The sequence below is a fragment of the Dendropsophus ebraccatus genome, chromosome 15 (genome assembly GCF_027789765.1).
Source record: "Dendropsophus ebraccatus isolate aDenEbr1 chromosome 15, aDenEbr1.pat, whole genome shotgun sequence".
NCBI classification, from domain to species: domain Eukaryota; kingdom Metazoa; phylum Chordata; class Amphibia; order Anura; family Hylidae; genus Dendropsophus; species Dendropsophus ebraccatus.
Genome location: NC_091468.1, coordinates 23,896,266 through 23,922,210, shown reverse-complemented (window position 1 = coordinate 23,922,210; position 25,945 = coordinate 23,896,266). Strand labels below are relative to the sequence as shown.

The window sequence follows — 25,945 nt, the reverse complement described above, 5'->3', positions numbered from 1 at the left end:
ATTTTTTTTTTATTATCTTGAACTGGCACATCCGACTACAAAGTAAGAAGCGGTAAATGGCAGCACAATGATATCTGGAATAATAGGGAGAAGCGGCGCCGTCCTGCAATATGAGCAATTTGTAACATCCAGCCATTGAATTGTCATAGTGTTATTCTGCATGAGGAGCCCAGATCCCCCCGCTGATAGAAGGCACATCAGACGCCGCTCATTCACCATTGTACAATGGAAACCAAAGCACAGAGTCTGATGTGCACTTCAAACCAAGATGCTCTCAGAGACTCCACAGGCTCCTTCAAGCTTCATTACCTTCCATACAGTTGTTTCATTAACTCTCTCCTTGCCGCTCCCTTGCACTTTGCTCCCAGAATAAAGAGCGCAGTCAGGGCAGAATTAAGTCAATTGCATTCAATGAAATAGATCCCAGTAATTTAAAGGGGTTGTAGAGGGTTAGATAGACATGGCTACTATTTTTTACCTGTCCAGAGGCTGTGCTCAGTACTGCGGCTCAGCCACATTCACTTCATTGGAGCTGAACTGCAAGACCAGATACAACAATCTAGCTGCTGTAAAGCTACAACCCCCAGCATGCCCTAAGAACACGTATACCTGTATATGGCATTATGCACTAACAATCTTTGACTCATCAGCTGTTACAAAACTACAACTCCCATCATGCCTGAAAGGGAAGCTAACAGCACAGCCTATGGCTGTGTCCATGTTTTCTAGGACTCTCTAGGCAGGAGCCGATTCATTCAAGCAGGGAATATCACAGGATGAGTGGCTTTGGTAGGGTTCAAAGCAGCACAGAGTATTCCAGGAGAGACATGTGCCTATCTTAAAAGGTGGCTACATCCTGTCCAATCATGTGACTAGACAGTAAATCAAAGTGCCCAGCAGCACATAGGATTTCAGGAGAGAGGTGGACTGGAGATAAGTTACATGGATGTCACCTAAGAGCGCAATGTGTCGTGATGAGGTAGGAACAGTCATACTATAGAGGAAACAGTACTTTTTTAAAAAAATATATATTTAATTTAAAAAAAATCTTGATAATCATCATTATACAACAGAACAATGTAAAAAAGAGCACATAGAAAATACATAGAAAACGTGACAAATAAATAATATATAATATAAATAAATAAATAACATAAAAGAATTCAAATGAATTGTAAATAAATGTAACAATAAAAACAATAAAAACACTGTAAACGGTTCCATAGAGGTAGCGACACCAACCGGCGGCGTCTCATCCATGTTGTGTCAGTCACAGCTCTTATAGACAGAGGTCAGAGACGTCAGAGGAGCTGCTGGATTGTTCATGTGTACCAGGAGATTCTGTCTCTTTGCTTCTATGAAGATTCAGAGCAGCTGGAGATATGATCAACGAGTCCACTGATCCTGTACACAGAACACACAGTCAGTGTCATCATCCTGCACCCCAAGTGTCATTATTCTGTACCCCAAGTGTCATCATCCTGTACCCCAAGTGTCATTATCCTGTACCCCAAGTGTCATCATCCTGTACCCTAAGTGTCATTATCCTGTACCCCAAGTGTCATCATCCTGTACCCTAAGTGTCATTATCCTGTACCCCAAGTGTCATCATCCTGTACCCTAAGTGTCATTATCCTGTACCCCAAGTGTTAGCATATCATCATCCTGTACCCCAAGTGTCATCATCCTGTACCCCAAGTGTCATTATCCTGTACCCCAAGTGTCATTATCCTGTACCCAAGTGTCATCATCCTGTACACAGAGCACACACAGTTCATGGAGCAACTCTGCTTAACGTGGCTGTGAGGAACATAAGAACATTAGAAACTGTTTTGTGTACCCCAAGTGTCATTATCCTGTACCCCAAGTATCATTATCCTGTACCCCAAGTGTCAGCATATCATTATCCTGTACCCCAAGTGTCATCATCATGTACCCCAAGTGTCATTATCCTGCACCCCAAGTGTCATTATCTTGTACCCCAAGTGTCATAATCATGTACCCCAAGTGTCAGCATATCATTATCCTGTACCCCAAGTGTCATTATCCTGCACCCCAAGTGTCATTATCTTGTACCCCAAGTGTCATAATCATGTACCCCAAGTGTCAGCATATCATTATCCTGTACCCCAAGTGTCATCATCATGTACCCCAAGTGTCATTATCCTGTACCTTAAGTGTCATTTCCCTGTACCCCAAGTGTCATTACCTTGTACCCCGAGTGTCATCATCCTGTACCCCAAGTGTCACTGTCCTGAACCCCAAGTGTCATTATCCTGTACCCCAAACGTCATTATCCTGTACCCCAAGTGTCAGTGTGCCATCATCCTGTAACCCAAGTGTCAGCATGTCATTATCCTGTACCCCAAGTGTCATTATCCTGTACCCCAAGTGTCACCATCCTGTACCCCAAGTGTCATTATCATGTAACCCAAGTGTCACCATCCTGCACCCCCAATTGTCATTATCCTGTACCCCAAATGTCACTGTCCTGAACCCCAAGTGTCATTATCCTGTACCCCAAGTGTCATATCCCGTACCCCAAGTGTCATTATCATGTAACCCAAGTGTCACCATCCTGCACCCCGAGTGTCATTATCCTGTACCCCAAATGTCACTGTCCTGTACCCCAAGTGTCATCATCCTGTACCCCAAGTGTCACCATGTCCCTGTCCTGTCCCCTCAGAGCTGTCGCTGCCCCCATTACTGATATGTCCCAGTGGAGCCCCATAGTTCTGCTACCTGCCCTCTTTGCTCCTCAGTTCTCCTGCAGTTGATGCTCATTACAGACACGTAGCGCACAGTTAATGAAGCTTCAATGTAAATGGCATTGCGTCCCCCCGCTTCCCTCCACAATGAGCGGCGCCCTGACATTAGAGGAATGATGAAGCGTGCTCCTCTCTGCCAGTCCCCAGTAATAACCCAGATACAAGACTATAATAACCGAGATGTTATTGCTGTGACAGCCTCAGCCAGGTCCACGGCTAATGTGTTAATTCCACCCAGGTAGAGGCTGAAAGGATTGTTGATAGAAAACATGACGCCGTCGCCGCGCTGATTAACAATAAACAAGTCAGATGTTATTAGCAGAACCGGCGTCAGGCTAATTGTAGGATATAATGGAAAGTGCGGCGCACGACTCGCTAAACGGCAGCAGCCCACGCATTTCAGAGTGCTGAAGGCTCAGCGGTCTATTACAGCTCCACTGCTTTACTGGACACTTCAAGTCTGAATACTTAAGGGGATTCTCCACTATCCCTATTAAACAGAAGAGACCCTTCAAAATAGGCTGATCATAGAGTGACCCCCTGCTGTAACCTCCAGAGATCAGCAATTATCCTTGGAGAAAACTGACAGAAAATGTTTAAGTATTTCACACTGCCCATTCAAATCTACATAACGCAGAACTGGACCCATCATTCTTTAACAGTTTTGGGGAAGGATTCATAAAGCACCAATAAGAAAATCTCTTTAGCATTCCCCGCCCCTTAGGCCCTGCCCTAGACAGATGATTTTTGCCTGGAGTGTTCATTCAAATTCGAACACTTTTAGTACCGTTTTTGCCCTGTAGAGGTTAACAAACAGTGACCTCTGCTGGTTAAGATGGGAAGAAAAAGTACAATGACATTCAGTAAAAGGAATATTCTTACCTGTCTATTCACTGGGATTCCTCAGTCATAGATCAATTAACAAAAATGATTATAGAAAAAAATAAATATTCACCAAAAAATTGGAAAGTGATATGAAAAATAATGAGGCGTGTGGCAGAAATGTCTCTGGACTTTATGAGTAGAAGAAAATTGATCTTGATTGTTGTAAAAAAAAATTAAAAATCTGAATGAAATTTAAAAAAATGATTGCATAAACTGCAGTGCAAATATCCATAAAAAAAAAAATTTCACAGTTTTTTGGTGCGTTTTTTTTATTTTTTGTCCTCAGGCATAGAGAGTCAGCATCATCCACTGCAGAGAAAAACAGGGTCCGTGTTAGGTAAGTAAGTTATAAAGATTCTCACATTATTTTACTCATTAAAATAATAGACTGAATCATGAATATTGTCGCTAGTTATATTTTTATAACATTGGGGACAGTATTATAGTGAGGGGCGTAGCTAGGATTCATGGGGCCCTATAGCAAGAAACTGTACAGGGCCTCAGTGTGTTCTTTTCTCTCAGATCCCCAGAACACAAGTGATGTCACTGGGGAGCTGGAAGAATGGAACGCTGAGGGACTGTGCCGGGTCATGTGAGTATGTGCATCAGGGGGCGCTCTTGTGGCTGGAAGTGCAATGTTGCTTCTGGCCTCAGGAAAGACTGGCGGGAGGGAGCCTTGCCAGTGGGTGCTGTGAGCCATAGCTAGCATGGAGGCAGACAAAGCTTTGCTGGGGGAGGGCCGTATTATAGTAGTTATATTCTTGTATATAGGAGCAGTATTATACTAGTTATATTCTTGTATATAGGAGCAGTATTATAGTAGTTATATTCTTGTATATAGGGAGCAGTATTATAGTAGTTATATTCTTGTATATAGTAGCAGTATTATAGTAGTTATATTCTTGTATATAGGGGCAGTAATAGAGTAGTTATATTCCTGTATATATGAGCAGTATTATAGTAGTTATATTCTTCTATATAGGAGCAGTATTATAGTAGTTATATTCTTGTATATAGGAGCAGTATTATAGTAGTTGTATTCTTGTATATAGGAGCAGTGTTATAGTAGTTATATTCTTGTACATAGGAGCAGTACTATAGTAGTTGTATACTTATACATAGGCAGTATAATAGTAGTTATATTCTTGTATATACTGTAGGAGCAGTATTATAGTAGTTATATTTTTGTATATAGGATAAGTATTATAGTAGTTATATTTTTGTATATAGGAGCAGTATTATAGTAGAAATATCCTTGTTCATAGGAGCAATATTTTAGTAGTTGGAGCTGGTGTAGTTTACCATACAGTGACAGCCATTTATGTGAAGCAGATCTACATTTGCAGTTGCGATTAGATCCCTTGGGGAATGGAGACTTGTACATTATTATTCAGGACTTACCTCTGCCTCATTTAAATAGATTCCTTTTCCATCTTTACTCAGGTTCTGAAAGACCTCTGGAATCAAGAGACAGAAAAGTTTGTATGAGAAAATAATAGAGGATAACATTCTAAATCCAGACAGGCGGCCGCTTTGTTCCCATTGACAGCTCAGGTTTGCATTGTTCTCCCAGCCCCACATAGATAAAAGTCCTGCTCTAAACTGTGAGGGTAACGTAAGGTCTGGCAACCTGAATCCCAAATTCCGACAACCGCCTGGAACCACCTATGGGAGAAACCCTTGGGAAAATTCATATGAGCCACCTGGATAAGAAGAGGGGCTGGGAGATTGATGCAAAATGCTACAAAAATTTAAAAATTTTGCATTAATAAAAAAGAAAGCACAAAGCAAGTGATTATAATATACGGCTATCATCAGCCAAATCACGTGAACTGATGAGCAACCGGGGCATCGGAGCATTAACATGCAGGGTACAGGACTATGTTCCCCCATGATGCCATCAATGCCATGTAATCTCGTCATTCATTCCTGTTGGTATAAGGATGGATTCACATGTGGCTGATTTATTTCAGAAAGATCGTCTCCCTTCATGCATATGGAGTGCACGGAATAGGACAGTCCTAGAAGTTTCTGCAACAAAATCTGTTACATGTGAATAAACCCTTAAAGGGGCACTGAGTCAGAATACAAGAGGGCGATTGACACCATTCGCATATATAGCGGCAAAACTTTCTAGACTCTCTTACAATGTATTGAAATGAAGTTCGCAATAGAGTTTCATCTATTGTATGTTGTCAGTAATCAGATACAGGCTGTATGGTGAGATCTTTACTTCTTGTATTTTTTTGTTAGTGCCCCTTTAAATTATGTATGATTCATCAATACACACATATATGTATGGCTATATACATGTATGTATGAGCATATATGTGTATATATATATATATATATATATATATATATATATATTCGATTTTTAATGAACAGAAGGCTGGTCTGAGGGGTCAATGGCCATAAGGCTCTGGAGCAATGATGATGTACCATGGAGGATCAGAACATCCTTCTTTGCTTGCAAGGACTTTGTTGCAACCAAGCATTGAAGCTGCCGGGCATCTTTATGTTATGTCTAGTATTTTAGTATAACATACTGTACACAGATGTCAGATGTAGCAGAGCTGAGTTATTCATATAAAGCTGATTATCATAGGCCTACTGTACTGCACATCACATTCAGCTCTGCTGCATCAGTATACAGCCACTGTCCACTTGCTTCTGCTCAGCCTTTAGAATGCCAGCCCCCCCACCCCTCAGTGCCCATATGAAGCATGCACCAGCAGTACCATAACTGTCCCTTCCCCACGTCCTACCTGTACCGCTGCTGACTGGCGGTGACGATGGTATAATATGGGGAAGGGACGGGTTGAACCAGGAGTGGAAGAAGTTGGTGGAGTCGGTGGCAGTGACTTTGCACGGCGGAGCCTTGGAGGAGCTGCTAGAGGGAGGAGGAGCACAGTGCGCATTAGTGGCCAATGCAGGACTGCAAACAAGAGGGAGTGCCAGACTCCCCATTGACTCCTTCCCCCCTCTATGAGACCTCCAGGGCCGGCCATGGTGCAAACTCCCATTGGGTCATCGCTCATCGTGACCCCTTGGCTTCAGTCATACTGAGCGCACACCTAGAACTGAACACTAGAAGAGAGTTAATTAGGCAGCTGTGTCTTTAAAGGGAACATGAATAAGGTTAGTAAGAGTTAATCAATCAAAATAAAAAAAAGTCACAAATAGAAATCGTTCCATTTTCTTTCTCTTTGAAAGTGGTGTGACAAGCAATATGGCCGCCATTACAGATCATGCAGATGGACTATATATATATATATATATATATATATATATATATATATATTACACACACATATATGAGATACTGACTGCCCAGCAGGGGGCGAGATGCTCGGCGCTGTGACGTACCTCCATTGATCTCCATCCTCAGCATGAGGCAAACGAAATTCTCGAAATTGATTTTCAGAGATGAGTTGCCATATCGCAGTGCCATTAGACTGTAGAACTGACGGCTCAATGTGATTCCTGCCGGATGGAGTGAGGAAGAGAGCGACGAAGAGAAAGATGGAGACAGTCAGGAGAAGAGGGCGAGGGAGGCAGGAGGAGATAGAGAGGGAAAGAAAGAGAGGAGAAAGTCAGGAGGAGGGAGAAAGAAGGGAAGACAATCAGGAGGAGGGAGAGAGAGAAGAGGAGACAGTCAGGAGGAGGGAGAGAACAAAAGAGAGAGAGAAAAGAGGAGACAGTCAGGAGGAGGGAGAGAGAAGAAAAGACAGTAAGGAGGAGGGAGAGAGAGACAGAAACAATAGACAGTCATAGACAAAAGTGAGGGAGGAAAGAGGAGACAGTCAGGAGGAGGGAGAGAGGGAAGAAAGGAAAAAGAGAAAGAGAGAGGGTCACAGGTAGATGAGAGAGAAGTAGAGAGAGAGGACCCGGTGAGTAACATATTACAGTATCTACGCGTTCACACCTGTCTCTATGTCTCTGCTGTTCCTATTAGGACGGACCACGGCACTAACTGATGATTTGCGGGTTCTGCTGGGGAGATAGCAGAACCGACAGCATCACTTACCCTCACAGTATATACTCTCCTGTATACAGCCAGTACATACAGATGCAGTAGAGCCGAGCCCATGTCATGTGTTATCTGCAGTTCACATAGAATTGCAGGGTAACCAATATTATAACAATGCACAAGCCCAGGTTGCTGTTCTACAGAACTAAATAAATAACAAACTCAGCTTTGCTGCATCATTGCAGATATTGCACAGGTTCTTAATTCCTATGCAAGCAATTTCCTAACTCTACCCCTTTACACAGGGCTTAACATAGTCTTTTACATTTTCACAATACACATACAGCTCTGTGAAATATTTGGCACAGAGGAGATAGATCTATACTGTACAAGCTGTCCCCTATCTCTTTCTTTTTTTACATAGGCCTGCAGCTAAACGTTACCATCACAATGCAGTTCAGGAATGATTTCAGGACAGGCTCAGCTCTGCTACATCACAGAGATCTGGCAGAGGTGAGGCAGCTCCCTGACTTTGGTGAAGGTGAGACATCTTTACCTTTCTCCTGCACAGCGGCCTGCAGTTCATTCAGCTCCAGATATCCCGATTTATCGGCGTCTCTCTTCTGGAAGATTTCCTATAGAAACAATGAGATTACAAGGTTACATTTCCCTCCGTGGCGTAAAAGAAATCCAAATGTTGGAGTCTGCGCTCGGCTCACATAAATCTCAATTTCAGTCGGAGAGAAGGGAACATCATATAATGCGCCGGGAAAGATTAGCGGGAATTGACCTTTCAATGGTTCTGTGTAATACAAGGGTAAATCCTGCCCGAGAGAGTGCAGCCCGGTGAGAGCAATTACATTCAGATTACACCAATGTGTCAGGGCCTAGCTGTTATGTAATAACCTTATATTAGTCCAGTGATACGATAGATAGATAGATAGATAGATAGACAGACAGACAGATAGATAGATAGACACATAGATAGATAGATAGATAGATAGATAGATAGATAGATAGATAGATAGATAGATAGATAGATAGATAGATAGATAGATAGGAGGTAGGGAGGTAGATAAATAGCTCTGCTTACCTGGTAGGATATAAGTCGCTGCCATAGATTGTAGAACTCGATCATGTTCAGTGTTCCCGATGCGCTGACCTGTGCTGTGAGTTAAGGCTAACAACAATATATATATACTGTACATATAAAAGAGCAATGATATCCTCTCATATCATCTACTGTAGTCACCTCCAGAGCTGCAATCAAAATTCTTCAGTTCTCAAATTGATTGATTTATTGTCACCCTAGATGTAGTCTTTCCAGGGGAGGACATGTCAAATGTGTAACCTTGCCTCTGTTACATACTATACAATATAATGATGGAGAAAACACTACACTACACAATGCATTACATCATGATAAAAGTAATTACAATGTGTTCTAATTCCTCACCCTATTCAAGATCACTGGTTTTAGACAATGAATGGAAACACAGACCAGGTTCTGCTCACACAGTCGACACTTTGTCCAGCATAGGAGATAGACTGACTCATTGTAACAAGTCCTCAGCTGTGTGAAGACCTCATAGAACCGCTTTAAAGGCTTCCTTCATCTATCCTGTTACCAATGCTTGGCCCTCTGGCACTTCAATGTTCTTATGATATTATGTATATGGCTGTATAGTAGAGTCTGCATTTTGAGTACAGCATCGGGGTATAGGTCGCCCCCACAGAATAATGGGTAATCACTATTTAATGCCATTGTATCCGCCTATGGATTGCAGTAGAGATGGTTTTATGGGTTTCAGCTCAGATGAATGACTCCGGAGGCGATACCCTGCGAATACTTGGCCGTAATGAAAAGCCGCGTGCAATTTGCTGGAAGTAAAAGCGCCTGTGATTCAGGGTAATGGCTGAGAGGGCCCCCGGGCATTGGGAGAAGTTCACAAATCAAAGTACTTTTTGCAATATGAAAAGGATACGTCCAACTGAGCCATAATGACTTTACAGGCGTCTAGGCTGAACTTGACTGGAGCGTGCCTGACACCTGCGAGAGAAGGACAGTGTTATCAGTGCACAGAGACAGCAGGCAATCATATCTAAAGAGACATCGGAGACTATGGTACCCTAGGGGTTAATAAATCTAGATAATTGGATAATCAGACCACCATCACCATCATCCAAACTCAAGATTTGCTACAATTGTATCAATTGTAGACAATGCTCTGTGAGCTCTACAGCCTGGACTCCAAACTGATACATAGTACATAGCTAGTCCTGCTCTCAGCAACAATGGTAAAGAATTATTAACATAAATGTGGATCCCCCCTTTAATCTTTCTGATTTTATGAAACATAGTTAACAAAGTTACATCTATATGAATCTCCAGGACATGTGACTTACCTGGCCACGATCCTTTATTCAGCAACATCTGCAGCTGGGAAACGTTGATTTCCTGGTGCTGCAATATAATATATAGAATTAACACATTTAGTGCTATATAGAAAAGGTATATACAGCGATCGAGCACATTTCAGGAACCACATGAGCCTTTCCTAATCTCATTACATTCAGTGTATTACGAAGGGTTAATATTACCAAATAATATACAAATGAGAAATATCTTCTCTCTCCAGGGGTCTCATAACCACCACATGGGCTCAATGGTACTTACACCTGCACACTGGTCATTTACCATTGCTATTGTTGTTAAAATCATAAGTCTATTTCTGGGGATTAATATCAAAGTATATGTCTATAGCATTATGTAAGGGAATAAATCTATAGCCATTTTTGTTCTATTGTAGGTAATATAAACAGTGTACTGACCTTCTCAAAATATCTGATGATAAAATTTTCATGATCATCCTGTTTATCAGAAACTTTCTGAAAGAAAAAAAGAGTGATATATTAATACAAAGATATCAATTCAACCACTCCTATAATACTGCTTCCTATGTACAAGAATATAACTACTATAATACTGCCTCCTATAGACAAGACTATAACTACTATAATACTGCTCCTATATACAAGAATATACTACTATAATACTGCTCCTATATACAAGAATATAACTACTATAATACTGCTCCTATATACAAGAATATAACTACTATAATACTGCCCCTATATACAAGAATATAACTACTATAAAACTGCTCCTATATACAAGAATATAACTACTATAATACTGCTCTTATATACAAGAATATAACTACTATAATACTGCCCCCTATATACAAGAATATCTCCTATAAAACTGCTCCTATATACAAGAATATAATTCATATAATACTGCTCCCTATATACAAGAATATAACTACTATAATACTGCTCCTATATACAAGAATATAACTCCTATAATACTGCTCCTATATACAAGAATATAACTCCTATAATACTGCTCATATATACAAGAATATAACTACTATAATACTGCCCCTATATACAAGAATATAACTACTATAATACTGCTCCTATATACAAGAATATAACTACTATAATACTGCTCTTATATACAAGAATATAACTACTATAATACTGCTCCTATATACAGGAATATAACTACTATAATACTGCCCCTATATACAAGAATATAACTACTATAATACTGCTCCTATATACAAGAATATAAGTACTATAATTGCCCTGTGTAAGGATACTTATATATTTGGTTTAGCTTTCCTTACCTTGCAGCACATAACTGTGTTTGAGCTCTCTCCTTGCACCCTGAAATTAATATATAATAATGTTATTACACTGTGGGTACACGCTCTTCTCCTGTATCACTGTCGGAAATGTATGATTTCTGTATGTTGGGACTTGCACCCAGTAGTTGTCACTCACTCTAGGACATGTTTTCTGGAGAAGACACGGAGGATGAACTCGCACTCTTGTCCAGGGTCTGCGGTGGACGGAATGATGACGTAGGATCCGGGGGACAGATGGAAGTCCTGGGTCACCTCCCGCTCATTGATGAACACGCACTTGTTGTTGACTGGACGGTTGTTCAAGAAGAATTCCTTTGGCAGCCGACATCGCACACTCTGATACTACATAGGGGAGAGAGGTATGTACAGGGCGGTCAGTATAACTCTATCAACTTCAAAGAAGCTTTATTGGCAGGATTAAATACATATTAACATTGCCAAAGATATCGATATCTATATCATATCGTATCTATCTATCTACCTATCTATCACCTTTCTATCTATCTATCTATCTATCTATCTATCTATCTATCTCCTATCTATCTATCACCGATCTATCTATCTATCTATCTATCTATCTATCTATCTATCTATCTCCTATCTATCTATCTTTCTATCTCCTATCTATCTATCTATCTATCTATCTATCTATCTATCTATCTATCTATCTATCTCCTATCTCTCCTATCTATCTATCTATCTATCTATCTATCTATCTATCTATCTATCTCCTATCTATCTATCTTTCTATCTCCTATCTATCTATCTATCTATCTATCTATCTATCTATCTATCTATCTATCTCCTATCTATCCCGTCATTCTCCTACTCCATACCCAGCCCCACTATTTCTCAGTCTATATTCTCTCTCGGCTGGCGTTTGGCGCCCTGGGCTTGTAGAATAAATGAATCCCCGGCTGTAGCTGCAGTCAATATCAGGATTTATGATCCCTCCCGGCACTGGCGGCTCCACAACCTGCAGCATTAATCTTCCCGTTCAATAAAACCTGCATTTGACCTCCCGGCTCCCGATGATTTCTATTGTTCCCCCTCCCCTCCCCCATCATTCCGCTCTCAGCTGGCCACAAAATTACAGATTACACAATTATTATTATTATTATTATTAAATTATGACAAAGCAGAAAAACCGTCGTCTATTAGGAGCCGCTTCCCACAAAGCTTCCCGCCCACCACGCAGACAGGCTTTGCTTATTACGGAAACTCATGGCCTTTATTATATTGTCAATTTAAAGGGGCGATGTACTAATAAGAGGCAGGATTTACTGCCCCTTCTCTCTGCATACTGCACCTCAGGCTACATGGTATCACTTCCAGGAAACACCGCTGCAACTCACCTCAAGTGGCACCTGAAAGATACAAAGAGAAAATTGTATCAGATACAGACATCATACATCTCCCACAATGCAATGCATCTCAGTCAGATCATTGGAGCTAAGAAACAGGAGAACATCTCTGCCCTCAACTGCTTGTTAAAATAAATTTCATTGCACTACATACGCCATCCAGAGCTGCATTCACAATTCTGCAGCCACCAATCACTACAGGTTTCTAACGCTGAGATTCATTGTCAGAGGACACTACATCTCCCAGAATGCAATGCAGCAGCTTATATAAAGAATTATAAATGCTGCATAAAATTTATTAAAATGTATATAGATCTATGATGTCCTCACCTTGAAGATTGACATCCCAATGTAGAACGGCGGGGACTGGTTCCGGTGCTTATGGTTCTGCTTCTGAAGAAGCGACACCAGGACATTGCAGGAATTGGTATACTTCTCCATGTTGTCTCCCACCAGGATCTTCAGACGGTACTGAGGGTTTTTCCAGTAGGATTCTGCATATATATATAAGGATACTATATATCAGTAAATGGGGTACAGTGACCCCCCCACACACACACCTAATGAGAGTGGTGGTACCTTACCTATAAAGGTCATCCTGCCGCCCGCCGTGCTGCCCTCCACCCACTTTCCCATCTGCATTGACAGCGTCCATTCCTTGCCGTTCTCATGACTCATCAGGTCAGGGGTCAGCTTGCAGATGACCAATTCCACAAAATGAGCCTCAAAATCTTCAATAGACATCCTGTGGCCCAAAAAGAAAAAGACTTTAGCCCCGAATCTCTGGCGGCAGCCATCTTTCTTAACTGTTCACATCATGAGAGGCTAGAGAATCAATATGAATAGTTTTAAATGGAGTAACGATCTATATAAAATTTTACTGGATACAATAGGGGAGATTTATCAAACATGGTGTAAAGTAAAACTGGCTCAGTTGCCCCTAGCAACTAATCAGATTCCACCTTTTATTCCTCACAGACACTTTGGAAAATGAAAGGTGGAATCTGATTGGTTGCTAGGGGCAACTGAGCCAGTTTCACTTTACACCATGTCTGATAAATCTCCCCCACTGTATACATTGAGCTCTGTATGCATTAAAGGGGTACTCCAGCTAAAAGCTTTTCCCCCGTAATTGAAACACATTACAAAGTTATATAACTTTGTAATATGCTTCAATCACCTATCTGACCCCCTTCCCTATCTTTTCCCCCCTGAAGCCCCCACCAGGAAGTGAAGTAAACTCATTCTTACCTAATGACTGTTGATTCCAGGCTGCTCTATGGCAGCCATTTTGTGACAATGACATCATCAAGAGGGAGGCGGGTCTAAGCCCTGCTAAGCCAGCCTCCCTTTGTCAGATGACTCAGGTTGCTCAGCTTTGATTGGCTGAACAAGATGTAAGCCATCTAACAGTTTACAGAGTCAGTTAGACAACACAGGAGACAAAGTGCATCATGGGAAAGCCCAAACCAGGAAGTAAAGAAAAAATGAAGCGACCAACTGGAGCTTCAGGGACCTGCAAACAGCGTGAAATTCAAATGGAGACATGGAGGGATGGTAAGTGTAAAAACTATGTTTGATTGATAGATTGTTTTTTTTTTTTTATCAGGGCCAGAGTACCTCTTTAAGATCCTAAACTCCTTCTAGAGGTGACTGCAGGAAACCAGAATCATTATATGCAGAGGATATGGAACAATGTTTCAGAAACTATAAAGGTTAAATCCTTTTAGCTCTTTTCATACCAGAACTCTCCATCCTCTCGGGTCTTCCGCAGTAGTAGTCTTTCCTTGAGGCTTAGTTGTTCCCATTTTGAGGAACTGGTTGAAAAAAAACAAGAAATCAAGAAATCAAGTAAAGGCAATGAAAAAAGACAAGAGGCATGTAGATGTATTATGCAGATTACAGCCGGGATAAGCATGAAGAATGGATTCCGGGCTTCGCTTGCCACAAATTAGTTTCGTGCTGTGATTCTCTTTTACAGTCAGAAAAAAAAGTGATTTCTGCATTTAAGCTGCAGGAGGTAATGTAATAAATCTATACACAAAATAAGTAGAAAAAAATGCTGAATAATTGAATTTTTTTCATGTTTTTACTATTTGGAATGATGTAATGTTTTTATATTTATGTTATTATTTTGCGCAAATAAAAATGTCTAATTTAATTTGATTATAATTAACTGTTTGTTTTTTTTTCATTAGATTTTTTTTGTCATCCTGTAGTATTACATCTGCCCTCTAGGGGGCAGCAGAGTATCATGAATTGTAACAACCTACCTGTCACTCCAATTTCCTTTCCATTCAATCTTTCCCCATGGGTTTCTCAGCCTGACTAAATTTTCTGTTCCAGATTTGCAGGTCACCTGGAGAGAAGTGATGGAAGAATTTACTCATTTATGCAACACAAACAGTGAAAGCCACTTTATAGAGGAGAGAGAGAGAGAGAGGGACGTGGGTATAAGAGAGTATTTTACCGTTCTGATTCCGGTCACAGTGTACGCGTGTCCCGCCACTAATCCGTTCTCCAGGACACGCTCGGGCTAAAAACATAAATCAGAGATAATTAGAATCACCCAAAATACCAGGATTAGTTTATAAAACATTAAAACCATTAAAAAAGGCAATATATATAATTTTATATAAAAAAAAATAATGTATTTTTATAAATATCAGTCAGATTTGTTAAACCTCATGAATAGTAATTGAACTTTATGAATATATATATACATTTTTTTTTAAAAGGGCATAATTGGTTAAGCCCTAGGACTATATCTATTATTCTCCATGAATATTGGTCATTTTGCTCCGACCCCATGACTCCATCAGGCTTTACACCTATTACAAACTTCCTAAGATTAGAGAAAACAATATAAAGGTGTTTAAGCCCCACCCCTGAGGAACTATCCAAAAAATTACCCACCAAAAATAGCTTCCCTAGACAAAATTGGGACTACTGGCAAGGATGATATTAAAAGCATGTCTTCTTTCTTCCTTAAACAATGCCATAACTGTCTTCACTTTGTGTGTGTTTGTGTATTACAATTCAGCTTCCTTCACTTCAATGGAACTGAGTTGCAATACTACTGACAAACTGAGGACAAGAGTGGCGCTGTTTCTGGAAGATACCAACCAAGTTTTTCTAATCCCAGCTAACAACTTTCATTAAGCTTCATGAATATTGGTGAGGCCCATGGAATTTCGCTTTGGCTTCAGGAATATTGATCAGGCTTAGTATATAATGAAAACTTAGCAAGATTAAAAAGGCAATATCTGCATATTTAAGCCCCGCCCCCAAGGAACTGCCTAATAAAAGACTAGGAACGCCCTCAATACTAAGCATTCCTAAGCTTTTCTCATTTTGCAACTCCAGTCCTGCAAGAATGCTAATCAATCATCATAATTATTAGTTAGGCCCCAGGAATATTGGTCAGGACTCATGAATATTGATCAGGCTTTATGAATATTGATTAGGCCTCAAGAATAATAGCAACATTTAAAAAGCCTAAACTGAGATGCCTAAGAGCGGCTCAAAAATGGATACAGCCAATGACTATATCCATGTTTTTTTGATAGCCTTAGGGCTTTATCCAACTTCAGCAGCCACCGCTAATCAAATGCCGAACGATCAGGTTCGGATGGACTCGAGCATGCTCCAGGTTCGCTTATCTCTAGTCAGGTCCCATAACATAATAGTTGAATACTTAGTATATCAGTATATTAGAAGGGCTAGGACTCACCCCTGATCGGGTCTGACATCCCATTAGACAGCCACTGTACGCCGCTCTTATCATGATCTGCCATAGATCAGGAGGCGCCTGCTCTAACTTGATGGTCATGTTGACGCCGCCAGTAAAATCCACCAGAGCTTCAGACACCTGTCCAATCTGTAAGTCCTCATAAGATCCACAGAGCCTAGGAGACAAGAACGTCATGTAAATCCAGCCACTAAGGGTCACCATAGAGCAACAGAGATTAAAACTAATAGTCTGGACTATGCACTGATGGCCCAGGGGTCCCTTAGCTTTTGAAAAGTTTTTTCTGTCACCTCTTTGAGTTGTCTATTAATGCTACAAAACTCAACAAGAACTCAGCCTACTAATGCAAGGGGTAATAATGCCATGATTAATAGAATACCACCAAAGATTTCATGTCAGACAACTTCCCTGTTGTATTAAGCAGACGCATCACAGGGGTCGACTTAAAATCCTCTTTCAGTGAAACAAAAAATATTTAACCGATAAAAACTATTAATTTCTTTAGCATTGGGTATATAAATCCAGAAGAGATGGGAAAGACACTACACTACTGACATCTGGTGGACAAATAGTGGAACTGCAGCTAATTTGGTATTAACTTTTTAATGTCCATTCTTTCTCAAAGACCTTATCTAACTCTTGCACATTATATATATATATATATATATATATATATATATATATATATATATATTGTGTTGTTCTGTTACTACCTCCAACCCACTCTCTTACTCTTACTGTGTTAGTTTCAGTCTTTACTGCCATTTTGAAATTCTATTCATGCACCCCAAAGCTCTGGATGAAAAATGTGAATGTACTTGTGGAAAGACACAGAGTAAACATGAACCTGTCTTCTCATTCCCCGTCCGCAGCACCGGTGACAATGCATCTTCTCAAAACCCTTTATCAAAAATAGCATCTTGCAGAACTTGTTCTCCGATTTATGATGCCTCAAAGGCACGACAAGTATGCATGTACTCTGACATGTATGTCAGTAGGGTTATCAATTCCTACTTAGCCTGACTGCCTCTCCATTCCATATAGTAATGAGAATTTAATAGAAAATCTATCATTAGCATTATGTTGACATCCAGATGTAGCAGAGCTTAGTATGTTAGTTAACAGAGCCCTCTGGCTAGAAGATAAGGTCTGTCCTTTTAGTCTCTCTCTAAATCTAAATCTAGTATTAACAATGTGAAAACTTGTGAGAACCAGTGGCCATCTTTCCTCTATTAGGCTATGTTCACACTGCGTAAACTTACGGTTGTAATTTTTCACGGCCGTGGATTTGCGTTCGCACACACGGTCGTATGTCCGATCGCACTTCTGACCGTAAGTGCTAGCCGTGAACATACGGCCGTTGTTTAATGTGGCTTCCTAGCATGATTTCAAGCGGGCTGACACAGGTCGTTTACTTTAAATATAGCGCCCAGCCCGAGAAACCACTCAGAATATATTTTATATCAAAATCAAGTTTACTTTGGCAGATATCAGATGTACGTTCGCGTCCGCATTGAAACTCACGGCCGTAGGTGCAGCATTTCGGGCCGCAAATAATGGTCTTGTTCATTTTTCACGGGGCCGTGTAAAATCCGACCGTAAGTTCGTACGTAGTGTGCACTTCCCGGCCGTAGTTCCATTGCATTACAATCATATCAGTGAACCTCAAACTTACGTTCGTATTTTTGCGGTTGTAAATACGACCGTAAGTTTACGCGGTGTGAACATAGCCTTAAAGGGCTTATCCAGGGTTAGGAAAAACAAAGCTACTTTTTTTTTTTTTTTTTGCAGAAACTGCACCACCCCTGTCCCCAGGCTGTGTGCGGTATTACAACTATGTTCCATTCACTTCACTGAAACCGAGCTCCAATACCACCCCCAAACTTAGGACAAGAGTGGCGCTGTTTCTGGAAGAAAGTGGCTTTGATTTTCTAAGCCTGGACAACCCCTCTTTAAGTTGCAAGGAGGATACTGGCATATCAACCCTTTTCTGGATAGACAAATGATAACTTTAATTTTTCCCCCCCTGCAGTCCCAATGACAAACTCAGCTCTGCTACATGTACACCATACTTACTTGGCATAAGCTTTCTCCAGAAGTGCCCCCCAAAATAGATTCTTCCTTGCGGATGAGACAAACAGGGGCTTCCCATCTTTATCCACGGGCAGGCGATCGTCCACGACCACGTCCACCCACTCCCCGAATCGCCAGAACTGCAGGGGTTAACAATGCAGATTATCATACATTATCACACCTATGACATTATTATAATTATATAGGTATCTATATATATATAATGAATTCCATCCATGAGGCATCCAGAGCCTTGTTCCAGGTGTACATGTCTAATCCTACACCTGCCCAGACAGTCCTGGGAGAGGGTAATGTAGAAGCTGCTGAGCTCTCCGTCCTCCGTTTTCTCTGGTTATTTATGTGAATGAAGCCTTGTATAACTAGAGCTGGGAGTAAATGGAGCAGAGCCGCCGAAGAGCCTCGCACCTCCACAGAGCACCATTAGTGCCATGCACAACCCTGGTAATGAACGCTCATTACAGTTTACAGTCCGTCTGCTTGTGGCTATTAGCAGGTGCTGAGTAATACACCGAGTAATGAGGAGCAGTAAATAAATATTAACATTGCTGCACGCCAAGAGATGGCCATGAGATGACAGCGCCATAAAGCAGAAGGCTACAAGGAGATTAGAAGCATCTCTCTGCCCGGTCACCGGGAGGATCTGCAGGGATGCCTAGAAACAAATGGCCACTAAACAGGAACCTGACAGATGTTGGCTTACATGTCCGTATAGGAGACTGCCTCTTTGGTTAATACAGACTTGTTTTATGCCCCTTGTACTAAAGCTTTGAAAGCATGAAAAAAACAGCAGCTTTAGGGTTAAAAAAAATGCACAAAGTAAAAGAGGACAAGAGGGCATAAGATACTGCTACTTGTTTAGTTTCAGAGTATGCTATATAATAGACTGCCTCTATTGGAGTTACAGGATATATGTAGGTTAGGGGGAGGAGTTACAATAACATAAGTAACAAGAAGAAAAAGAACTAGAAGGATAAAGAAGGGACCATAAAAAAACAAGAAAGTTTGGACGGTATAGTATTAGTGTCTGCTGTATGGCGTACTGCCTCTCTATGCTACACAGACTTGTCGTAGATTTATTAAATTTAGGCAATAGAAAAGATGTAGGCGAGGGGCTAAGACAACAAGCAACATAAAGGAGGAAACATAAAGAAACAAGAAAGTTTGGACGGTATAGTATTAGTGTCTGCTGTATGGTGTACTGCCTCTCTATGCTACACAGACTTGTCGTAGATTCATTCCATTCAGGTAACAGAAAAGATCTAGGCGAGGGGCAAAGACTACAAGCGAGATAAAGGAGGAAACATAAAGTAACAAGAAAGATTGTACATTCTATTATTCTATATTACTTCAGATCTAGAATCTGCTGTATGGTGTACTGCCTCCCCGTGCTACATAGACTTGTTCTAGATCTGACCTACTCAGCTAATAGATCTTAGTGATGAAGACAACAAGCAAGATCAAGAAGGGAGCATGGATACAGGGGCTATTACTGACGAATAAGGGCTTATTACATGGAAAGATTATCGTGCGGAAACTCGTTATATATCGTGTGAATCTAAGTGATAATATTTCGGTGTGTAAGCAGGAGGAAACGATCAAACGACTAACAAAAATGTGTGTGTCGCTGATGGCATCTTTTTAGCTGACCATAACATCGCCATTAATCGGCCATCAATCGTTCGCAAATCTTTCTGTGCATGCACATATTGTACGATTGTTCGTATACTCATATACAAATTATCATAATTACCATCTTAACTAACGACTATTGTTCCGTGTGTTATGGGGAATAATTTCAGGTTGTTCGTTAATTGCTCATTTGCAATTGTTTATTGTTTATTGGAGAGAAAATTAAAAATCACTTTATCTAATAGGACCCTGAAGGGGAAATTTATCAAGGGTTTGGCGCCTATTTTGGATGAATAATTGTTTTTTTTTGCCCATTTTTGCTCTAAGTTCTATTTATGAATCAGTATTCAGCGGGCGAATATTTTTTAGATGCAATTTTTAAAATCTGCTTGTTTTGATTAATCACCCAAAAATTCTACTATCATTTAGCATTTTTAGTCCTGCCCCTCCCCCTAGCCTTAACACATGGATGAAACACTCATAGGGATGATACTCACTCGGAAGTGGAAGATTCCGGCATAGTTCTTGTCAAAGCTCTGGTTACGAGGGGCCACGATGTTCAGCAGGTTTTTGTGGAAAGTGACAGAGGCGAGCGCGGCCAGGAACCAGCAATTTTCTATAAGAGAGCAAAAGTGATTAGGTTACACAACTCTATCACACCCCATCTGCCATAGCCACACCCTAAATACCCTAAACATACTCTATGAATAGTCATACACCAGCCCCAATGAGCACAGATAAGGCAGGACTCCCAGTTTAAAAGAGTGGCAAATAATGGTGGGAGAACTTAGCACACAGAGTACTTGTCAAAGCCCCGCCCCCGAGGAACAGTAATCTGGTCAAGTTAGGTTTATTTCAATTTAACTCCCCTTTGAAACACCAATTGCCAATTAAACATATATTTAAAACTGAGCAAGGGTTCAGTGACTTTTCTACAGGCCTTGCCGTTCACTCTAGTCACATCCAAAGCTGCATTCACAATTCTGCTGCTCTGTTCTCTTTCAGGATCAGGGACCCTATGCACACTATAGCCACCAGGGCTGATTGATTCGTAGTGGCAGCACAATTATAAACGCAGCTTTGGATGTAACTGGAGCCCGAACCATTACCTGACAATGGATGGCTTTACTTATCCGGATAACACATCGGCCTAAAATTACCTGTGAGTCCCTGGTGCAAATCAAAGCGGCTGGCATTCTCAGCGAAGAACTGCGGATTCTTCACCAGCTCCTGTGGAAACGAGGAGATTAGGGCTCAGTCTTTCATTTTTCTCATTATCTTTGGGATATTTTTCGCCTCGTGTAGATACCGCACAGTTTTACGGTCTGACATAATAAATGTTAGTCCTGTCCTCGCGGCAATAATTACAGCCAGTCCCTTCCCTTAATTAAGTATAGAGGTGTACGGAGCGGAAATAAATATGAAAGCCGTAAATATTAAAAACGGCGCCGACTTATTCCCTGCGAGGCAGCACAGCCGGAACATTACACTGAATATCGCAGAGTATTCAATTATAAGTGGAGGCAAAAGTTGTTGGAACTTTCTTTAAATATACAATCGCTCAAGTAGGGATTCCCTAATGTCTTCCTGTGGTAAGAACTGTGCCATTTAGGTGCACCTGCACTCACCTACTGGAACTGCCTCACAGGCGATTGGAGCAACTGTACCCATATGTTAATTGCTTATATTGCTAATCCCTAATATATATTCTCATACTTATATTTTCAGATTTGTATGCAGATTATTAATTGTTGCCTATAGCAGCCTAAGGAGCAGTGTGTAAAAGTTGCAGGCTGCCGTAATCCAGGCTTTGTCTAAGGCAAACCTACATATATACCATTGGTGCCTCAAATATGATGGTAACACCAGGTCACTACGGTTAATTATAGTCAATGTCACACAGAGGGCTGCAGAAATGTCTTGCGCCTTCCTGCAACTTTTACTCTAGTTATCCAGTGAACATCTTTTTCAAATCAATTGGTTCCAGAAAGTTATATAGACTTGTAATTTACTTCTATTTAAAAATGTCAAGTCTTCCCATACTTATCAGTTGCTGTATGTCCTGCAGGAAGTGTTGTTTTCTTTTCAGTCGGACACAGTGCTCTCTGCTGCCATCTATGTCTGAGACAGGAACTGTCCAGAGCAGTAGAAAATTCCCACAGAAATCCTGGACAGTTCCTGACATGGACAGAGATGTCAGCAGAGAGCACTGGAAAGAATACATCACTTCCTGCAGGGCATACAGCAGCTGATAAGTACTGGAAGACTTGATATTTTTAAATAGAAGTAAATTACAAATCTATATAAGATTTTCGCTGGAGTACTCCTTAAAAGCGCCTAATATCAATGAACTGTTGCCACCCATTTCGGTATGAGAGGCGGCACACATTCTGTATGATGGGGCAAGCAGGGTGGACTGGCCTACAGAATATTAGGGATGGCTTCTATGTAAGTTAAAGGGGTAGTGCGGCGGTAAAAAATTATTCACAGAATAACACACATTACAAAGTTATACAACTTTGTAATGTATGTTATGTCTGTGAATGGCCCCCTTCCCCGTGTCCCCCCACCCCCACCCGTGTACCCGGAAGTGTGGTGCGCTATACATTACCTGTCACGTGCCGACCCCCGTCTTCGATCTTGAGTCAGTGACGTCTTCTTCGGCTGGCCGGCGAACAGCTCCGACTGTTCCGAATGCCGGCCGCCCTCTGCAGCGTCATCCGATGCTCAGCCCCGATTGGCTGAGCATAACTGTGCTCAGCCAATCGCGGCTGAGCGGCTGATGACGCGACCGGGTGTCGGCACGTGACAGGTATGTATAGCGCACCACACTTCCGGGTACACGGGTGGGGGTGGTGGGACACGGGGAACGGGGCGATTCACAGACATAACATACATTACAAAGTTGTATAACTTTGTAATGTGTGTTATTCTGTGAATAATTCTTTACCGCCGCACTACCCCTTTAATATTAGTCATTGAATAAAGTTTTGCTGTATCCTAGTAGAGTATACATTACGTATCAATCCCTTACTCTGTTTTATGGTCACTGCTTGCTGTCAGTGAATAAGAACATTGTGGTTAATATCCAGAGGCTGAAAACCTCTATAGACCTTATATGTCTCACAGTGTGTGAACTAGGTGCAGCTTTGTTACAGTGTGTCAGTGCAATGGAAGTCATGTTACCGCCATAGAAAATGTGTCTCACCTGTGGCCTCCTCCATTCTACACAGGAGGGAAGTTTCCGTAATAGGTCCCCACAGCCGATGGAGCCGATCTCGGCCGGGAAGGCCTCGTCTACAAACAGCTGCTTGCCCTTCAAACACTTCTCCAGCAAGGTCTGGTAGTCCTGACTCTGCAGCCGCCGTGGTTTCCGTAACGTTCCTGTACGTAGCATCCGCTTTGCCTTCTTCCCCCCGGTGATGAAGGAAAGACGAGGCATGGTGAAGAGGATGGGCGAGGTCTTGTACCTCACTGACCAGAATGGAATGGGGATCTGTCAGTAACAATGGGCTGGGGAGCCCTCCAGTTAAGTCTCCGAGACAATAATCTGTAGGATCAGGTCAGTTCTCCTGCAAACACACATACAATATGTTATTAAAACTAGCATGATGGCAGCCATCATAGAGATGTAACAGGCAATCTTAAGGGGCCTAGTCCCAAAAAAAAAAAATAATAATAATAATTTTTACATAAATCGGTGTCAGAAAGTTAGGCTGGGTTCACATTACATTCTTTCAATCTGTTTCATTTATGTGCATCCATTTTGATCCGTTTTTCATTGCCTTAGGTATAAAAAAAAAACATGGATCAAAATGGATGTTTTTTTAACGTACACAAAAAAGTACATAACCTCATTATACAGATTTCTAAATTACCAGTACTTATCAGCTACTGTTTGTCCTGTAGGAAGTGGTGTATTCTTTCCAACCTGAGGCTATGTTCCCACTTTGTATAACACCGGCCGTTCCGTGACCTACTCCATTGTGTGAACTGAGAGGGTTCTATGCGGTCGCTATTCATTGAATAGCGGCAGCAGAAAACTGACATGTCAGTGTCTTACGGTGCCGCTAGGGATCCTTGCCGGACTGTAAACCATGTGTATACACTCTCTCCGGGATACCTTAGAAGACAGCACTACGTAAGTTCTTACCTTAGAAGGCAGCACTACATAAGTTTTGTAGTAATCACGGCCGATGTTACAATGGCCGTGATTACTACGGAACTTACGTAGTGGGAACATGGCCTGACACAGTACTCTATGCTGCCACAGTTATTCTATGTGGACTTGGTACTGCTCTGGACAGTTCCTGACATGGACAGAGGTGGCAGCAGGGAGCACTGTGTCAGACTGGAGGGAACACACCAATTCCTGCAGGACATACAGCAGCTAATAAGTACTTGAAGACTGGAGAATTTTTAAATAGAAGTAATTTACAAATCTGTATAATCTTCTCACATCAGCTGATTTAAAAACACAGCATAAAGCATAAAGGGGGAGATTTATCAAACATGGTGTAAAGTGAAACTGGCTCAGTTGCCCCTAGCAACCAATCAGATTCCACCTTACAATCCTCACAGACTGTTTGGAAAATGAAAGGTGGAATCTTATTGGTTGCTAGGGGCAACTGAGCCAGTTTCACTTTACACCATGTTTGATAAATCTCTCCTAAAGACTTTAATGACTTTTGTGATTTATTTTTACATCATCCTATTGTTTTAAAATATGTCACAAATAAATCCCTATCCGTTACCATCTTGAGCTTACCGGACCTTGTAAACCGCATAACACGCAGTCACTATGATCTATTACATGAATATACTTGTAAAATTTAAATTTAAAGGGATTGTACACAGCCAAGCATTGTCTGACTTTTTTCCCTAGAGTCATGTGACTGCTGCTTTAGATGACGCTAGGATTTCCTGCTCCGGGAGTGACAGGGAGACCTGCTCCATTCCTGGTCTATACAATGAGGTTGTGGTTGGTTCCATTACTAGGTAGGATGATGATCCTGTATTAGAAGCTGCCAAAAAATCCTAAGGTTTTACTGAAGAGCAGAGAGGAATGCTGAGGACAGGTACTACGTGGGATGAGTCAGGGCACAGGGATACGGCAATAGATTCCTGCCCTGTTACTCACTATTATACCTAATACACAGCGTTCACTCACGTGTACCAGGCAGCTGTACCAGTGCCAGTGTGGTCACATGAGGTGGCACAACAGATTTACCCAGATTTACCCATACACTATGTGACATCACATCTAATCCAGCAGAAAGTAAGTGTAAATTCAATTATTCAAAATAAATTATTCATCATGTGTCAACCGAGGTCAGAGGGGGCACATACTTATGTCATACTAGATACAGTAATGATTTGTGACTTGTACAGTGACATTGTTCCTGCTCCTATATACAAGAATATAACTACTATTATACTGCCCCCTATATACAAGAATATAACTACTATAATACTGCTCCTATATACTTGAATATAACTACTATTATACTGCCCCCTATATACAAGAATAAAAGTACTATAATACTGCTCCTATATACAAGAATATAACTACTATAATACTGCTCCTATGTACAAGAATATAACTACTATAATACTGCCTCCTATATACAAGAATATAAGTACTATAATACTGCTCCTATGTACAATAATATAACTACTATAATACTGCCTCCTATATACAAGATTATAAGTACTATAATACTGCCTCCTATATACAAGAATATAACTACTATAATACTGCTCCT

General features: G+C 41.1%; 2 protein-coding genes across 6 annotated transcripts in view; both read right to left on the bottom strand.

The window, feature by feature from the left end:
* The window catches only part of LOC138773987 (calpain-8-like), a 613,980-nt gene that overhangs the window by 563,603 nt on the left and 24,432 nt on the right, over positions 1-25,945 (bottom strand). The gene's annotated exons all lie outside the window — the stretch shown is intronic.
* Positions 1,095-25,945, bottom strand: part of LOC138773919 (calpain-14-like) — a 39,902-nt gene continuing 15,051 nt past the window's right edge. For 2 of the 5 annotated variants that reach the window (XM_069954404.1, XM_069954402.1), the window contains exons 2-23: positions 23,389-23,752; positions 21,341-21,410; positions 20,678-20,796; positions 18,534-18,670; positions 16,440-16,614; positions 15,177-15,242; positions 14,980-15,065; positions 14,449-14,523; positions 13,291-13,451; positions 13,037-13,200; positions 12,698-12,709; positions 11,479-11,684; positions 11,322-11,361; positions 10,459-10,515; positions 10,033-10,090; positions 9,612-9,676; positions 8,720-8,788; positions 8,183-8,261; positions 7,023-7,139; positions 5,055-5,110; positions 3,651-3,962; positions 1,095-1,404 (exon numbers count right to left, since the gene is read on the bottom strand). In XM_069954404.1, coding sequence (XP_069810505.1) covers positions 3,936-3,962; positions 5,055-5,110; positions 7,023-7,139; positions 8,183-8,261; positions 8,720-8,788; positions 9,612-9,676; positions 10,033-10,090; positions 10,459-10,515; positions 11,322-11,361; positions 11,479-11,684; positions 12,698-12,709; positions 13,037-13,200; positions 13,291-13,451; positions 14,449-14,523; positions 14,980-15,065; positions 15,177-15,242; positions 16,440-16,614; positions 18,534-18,670; positions 20,678-20,796; positions 21,341-21,410; positions 23,389-23,622 — 2,073 coding nt within the window. In that variant the 5' untranslated portion in view covers positions 23,623-23,752 and the 3' untranslated portion in view covers positions 1,095-1,404; positions 3,651-3,935. Of the gene's footprint in view, positions 1,405-3,650; positions 3,963-5,054; positions 5,111-7,022; positions 7,140-8,182; positions 8,262-8,719; positions 8,789-9,611; positions 9,677-10,032; positions 10,091-10,458; positions 10,516-11,321; positions 11,362-11,478; positions 11,685-12,697; positions 12,710-13,036; positions 13,201-13,290; positions 13,452-14,448; positions 14,524-14,979; positions 15,066-15,176; positions 15,243-16,439; positions 16,615-18,533; positions 18,671-20,677; positions 20,797-21,340; positions 21,411-23,388; positions 23,753-23,872; positions 24,007-24,639; positions 24,660-25,945 lie in introns of those variants that run through there. The other 3 variants (XM_069954405.1, XM_069954403.1, XM_069954406.1) reach the window with 3 other exon arrangements.